The sequence below is a fragment of the Photinus pyralis genome, unplaced genomic scaffold, assembly GCF_008802855.1.
Source record: "Photinus pyralis isolate 1611_PpyrPB1 unplaced genomic scaffold, Ppyr1.3 Ppyr1.4_LG5, whole genome shotgun sequence".
NCBI lineage: Eukaryota > Metazoa > Arthropoda > Insecta > Coleoptera > Lampyridae > Photinus > Photinus pyralis.
In genome coordinates, this window is record NW_022170596.1 from 34,143,484 (window position 1) to 34,149,111 (window position 5,628).

At 35.3% G+C, this 5,628-nt stretch overlaps 1 protein-coding gene across 1 annotated transcript in view; it reads left to right on the forward strand.

Moving 5' to 3' along the window:
* Nucleotides 1–4,451: 4,451 nt before the first annotated feature.
* LOC116170699 (proline-rich extensin-like protein EPR1) overlaps nucleotides 4,452–5,628 on the forward strand; it is a 4,341-nt gene continuing 3,164 nt past the window's right edge. The window contains exon 1 of the mRNA XM_031487203.1: nucleotides 4,452–4,743. Coding sequence (XP_031343063.1) covers nucleotides 4,452–4,743 — 292 coding nt within the window. The remainder of the gene's footprint in view (nucleotides 4,744–5,628) is intronic.

Below are 5,628 nucleotides of genomic sequence, written 5' to 3' on the forward strand. Positions count from 1 at the left end.
ATAAATTTGTGGTCAGTGGCGTACTCTGCATCACCAAGGGGGTTATATTTTTTAATGGCAACTAATAGTTTCCATTATCTATTTTTAAAGAGTACGATTATAGCAGCATAAAAAATATAAATTACATAATCAAATTTAAGAGAAAAACTCAAGTTAAGGAAAGTAGTTGTGCTATAACATAACTAGTGAAATTATAAAATTAATGAATGCAACTATTTTCCTTAATTTCCGTTTTTCTCATAAATTTGATTATTTAATAGAATATATTTTTTATGCTGTTATATCCAAAAAAGTGCACTCTTTAAGAAAACTACTAGTTGGCATTAAAAAAATACGCCCCCCTTCACTATGCAGAAGTATGCCACTAACCACAAATTTAAAGTACGTCGATTGATAACAATTTTTTTTATAATTTTAGATACCATAAAAAGATGCTTTAAAAAATGTCATGTATTGCAGATCCCATCCAGTGTTGTACGAGCAACATAACGTTTTCTACAGATAAGTAACGTTAGTGATAGATCACAGGGCCGGATATCTACATTTTTTCGGTTTTTGTTTTCTAACTTCTAAAGAAACAAAACCATTCTTGTGCAAGACATCTAGTGAGTCAAGGATTTAAGAAAAGACAAATAGTACATGAAGTTCAAGCCGCAAAACTTCCATTGATTTCATCAATAGTTTCCAGCCATACATTTAACTACAACAAACTTCTAGAAATATCTACCATGGGTATAGAATGTTACGTAATTGCATGATAGAAAATATCAGAAAAAATTGGATAGTGGCACTTGGTGAATGCCAACAGAAGTGACTACTTCTTCCTCTCTTACACTTCATCGCTCCCTTCTTTTATCAACGACGTATCATAGGAAAAAAAAGCGTGCGGTTGGGTTCGAACTCGAGACATCGACCATCGAGAAGTCCCACCGTTATAAGTGTGAAAATCTAATTTGTATAATTTATTAAATTCGCTTCAAACAAGTATTAGTCAATTTCAAAAACACATAGACGATTTTAAGGCGTTATTTTCTTTTAAATGTGCTCGCTTTCGGCCCGCCCGCCATAACTCCAGCGTGACGCATGGCGGCTTGACGGATGAGATGATTTTACTCCTGCGCAAAACATACAGTGCATACCGACCGATAGGAAGTAGTCACTTTAAAAAGGTCTATTTTTGTGACGATTAGAAAGAACTATCTAATACTAAGAATCTATCGTGGTTAAAAGTTACAAAAGAACGGCATCCGTTTATTATAATTTTTTTACTTACATTTTCTATAATCTAAAAAAATTGTTATGATTGTCCAAACTTTTCTTTGATTCCAGTAGAAATGCGGCATTTATTTAAACATTTGGTTTATTTTTGCAATTTCACTTGGGCTTTACATGAATTTGTATGCACGGAATTTTTCTTTAGTTTTAAGACGACTTTTTGCTTCCTCACACGGTATAAACTCGCTAACTGCCAGCAAGTTAAAGTTTCGTCTTAGTTTACCGGCTTCACTTTCAAACATCACTTTTTAAATGGCAGAACACGTCTATTGCTTTAAAAATATTTGATTATCTGCCAGCACGACATGTAGTTAAGCAATTCATTTCAGGTATAAGTGATGAGTAATAGAGCAATTTCCAATAATCCGTCTCACAAACTGTGTTACGTCACGTTCCAGCTAAATGCCATCAGCTTCAATGGCTCATCAACGTGACGAGATTAATAAAAAATTCCTATCAGCGAAAAATGGGATATCAAACTTATAAGGGTGAATTAAAATCACGCCCCGAGACATTCTCGTAAAGTTAATAATTCGAATGTGACATCCCTTACGTGAACGTTGCGGTTGGTGATTTTTAAAAGCTGTAACGAATAAAACTGTTGGTTAGGTAATTTAAATTAGTCATATCATGCAAGGGGTTCATTTGTGATTTTCTCTCATCTTATTTATTTCGGCCGATGCAAAATAGAAATTCGAGTAGAAATTAGTTTAGAAATATTTAATTCTTGCACGGGCATGGGCCAAATTGTGTAATGTGAAAAGCTACACTGGTTAATATGAAAGTGATAAGTCATTCCTGATCACTTGTAGTGCATATTGTTGAACCGATTTAATTTTCAACCGTTGGCGTGGTTTCTTTACACTTTTACATGGTTTTCAGATTTGGTTATAGCTTTATTTTCAAGTTATAATTTTACAAAAATAGTATATTAAGATACAAGTGTATAATCAAGTCTTTAAAGCACGCGCAACGAGTTTAAGGGCACGACGCAAAGCGGAGTGCCATTAACGTTGCAAGTGCTTTAAAGACCAATTATACACGTGTATCTTATAGTATTTTTTATTATATCTGCAGTATAATCTAAAAATAGGAAATACAATGAAGTCATATTGACGTTATACTCGAATACATGTCTAATTAAGTGGGCTGGGTGTTCGTAATTTCACGATTGCCATGGAAATGTCACTTGAAGTTTGCTTATAAAAATCATCGTCTTTGTGAATTAAACGATTTCCGTTGAAAAAGATAATACACCGTCCATTAAATCGATTGTTGTAAAATCTAAACAAACGTTAGTAGGTGTAAAATCCAACTCCAGTAAAGCCTATTATAAAGAATATGAAAAGTTGTTTCCATGGATGAATAGGAAGTTACTTACGAATACAGTCTTAAATGCATCCATAATGCTGGCATATATGAAGGAAATGTCAAAGGTATTTATCTTCTATATTTTGGTGCATTCATTCAAAACTTTAAAGCAATGCTGCGATTAAAAAGTGGAACAGATTTGGAAGCATACCCTAAATTACGCGCGTTTGTGAAAGTTTCAACCAAAGGATATGTACAAGCCAAAGAAATGTTCTGCATTTACAGAAAGCGACCTAAGAAAATTTGTTATTTCACTCAGATGACAGTTTCAAAAGTCATACTTGAAGTATCGTTACTTAGCAACTTTAAAGCACGTGTGTTTTAAAGGCTCTTTTTCGCACGCATTTGAGTGTATAAATAGTTATTTATGCAATGAGTGTATAAATGAGGCGTTTTATTGGTGAGTGAGTGACTCGCTGCGCTCGTGGACTAAATTCGAACGAACCAATAATCGCCGATTTATACATGAATTGCATACAACGTTTTTTCGTCGACTTCACTGGGGTAGGTAATTTTAAATTCAACTACAAGAAATTACAAACGAAATTATGAGCGACGATTTTTCACTACCTAAATTACAGCTATTGTCGTTTCTATAGTAATGTGTTGTTTTATGCTGTACCGTCAGTCCTCGTAATCGCAGTGGAAGATTATGTATTGCTTGCTCTGCTGCGGAGACGATTTTAACATTATATCCACTCAAATCAAAAGAAACCAAACCCCATGCTCCGTGGTTATCTGATAACACGAAATACTTAATGCGTCTAAGGGACAAAGCTTACTGTAAATTCAAGCAAACCAAATCTCCACAGCAGTGGGAATACTATAAAGCGCTTCGTAATCTCACCAACAAAACTGTAAAGTTGGAAAAAAAAGCGTTTGTTGAATTTAAACTTAGAGGAAATGACCCTAAAGTCTTATGGAGAGAGCTTAAAAAATTAAAAGTTGTTGCCAATAAGGAGAAATTAATTCCTCCGCATCTTCAACGGGCTGATGAGATAAATGATTACTTTGTTGATAATATTCCCATTGTTGCTGGCGATTAGTTTAATATTGACGACTATTGTGTTTCCTCATCTCAAATTGTGGTCAATTTTGAATTTTCCGTTATCGATGTACCTACGATTGCCAAGATTATCAATAGTATTAAAACGAAATGTGCTGGTTGGGATGGACTAAACGTTGACATTATTAAACTATTTTGTCCTAACATTTTGCCGTATGTGGCTCATATAATTAATTATTGCTTACTTACTAACACATTTCCAACCCTTTGGAAGAAGGCAATAGTAATTCCTATCATCAAAGGAGCTAAAGCAGATAAATTCAGCGACTTACGCCCAATCAGTCTACTGCCCGTACTGTCAAAAGTTTTCGAAAAGATAGTGGACGGCCAACTACGTTGTTACTTGACCCAGAATAACATTCTCCCTGACAATCAATCAGGGTTTCGGCCTGGTTATAGCTGCACCACTGCACTACTAAATGTTACGGATGATTTACTGAAAGCTAAGGATGAGAACAAGATGTCCATATTGCTACTCTTGGATTTCAGTAGAGCATTCGATACAATTAATCACCAAACTGCAATTTCCATCTTACGTGCTACAGGTCTTTCTCCTAATGCTACCTCATTACTTCATAGCTACCTAACGGGCAGGTCACAGTGCGTTACTTTAATGGGTAAGTCATCTGGGTACAGGGAACTATCTAGGGGTGTGCCGCAAGGGTATATTCTTGGCCCCTTATTGTTCACTATATATACTTTGTTTTATACATCAGTTCCTAAGACGTGTCTAGTTCACATGTATGCAGACGACATGCAGTTGTACCACTCCTTTAAAAGTGAACATTTACACGAAGCGCTAAATCTGATTCAAAGTGACCTTAAGGCTATTGAAAGGGCTTCATTGGAGCACTCGCTGGTTCTCAATCCTCTAAAATCGGCAGTCATGTTGTTTGGTAACAAGCAGAAAGTCACCGACTTGAAACATTTGGTAAAATTCAGAATTGGCGACAAAGCTGTTGCACTAAAGGAGGAAGCAAAAAATTTAGGAATAATGATAGACAATTCGTTTAGATACAACAAATTACTCAGTAGCTACATTCAGAGAGCATATGCAAATTTTTAATGCATCTTTCCCCATAGGCATTACTTGTCCCAAACTTTAAAAGCTCAACTCTGTAACGCGCTGGTACTAAGCCACTTTAATTACTGTTCGCAAGTCTACGGTCCGTGCATCACTCAGGATATGTCTGCAAGAATACAGCGAGTACAAAACTCCTGCATTAGACTAGTATTTGTTCTTAGGAAGTTTGATCGAGTATCTTCCAAACTAAAAGAATTACGCTGGTTCAGCATGAGGGATAGGCGACTGTTTACTGCGGGGTGTATGTATCATAAAATTATCTGGAACAAATCTCCTCCATATTTATACCGCAAAATATCTTTTAGAACCGATGTTCACAACTTAAATTTACGGTTTAGTGGTGGGATTACTCCACCCTCTCATCACACAGAAATGTACAAGAGATCTTTTAGTTATAATATTTTTAAAGTATATTCGTCTGTTCCAGATTTGATTAAGCCCCTTTCTCCGCAGTATTTCAAAATTAAATTGCGTCAAATATTAGCCCATGACTCTGTACGTACGTTGTAGATTGTCATTCATATCTATCTTGTTTAACTTGTCTCTCGTCTCTTTGTCCGCCTTTCTTAGTATATTACTCAATCTCTTTTCATCTCACTCTCATTTAGTTACTCCTATGTGCATTTATTACTATTTCATATTTTCCTTTTTATTATATTACTCAGTTATAAGCATTACTTGATTATGTTAATTCTAATTGTATTCAGGGAGTCGGTAGAAGATCAGAACCTGCCTGTGCAGCAACTGAACCGATAACCCCTGTGGTTTCCATTTTTTTAACCCCTGTGGTTTCCATTTCTTTAATTTGGTGGAAATAAACACATTATTATTA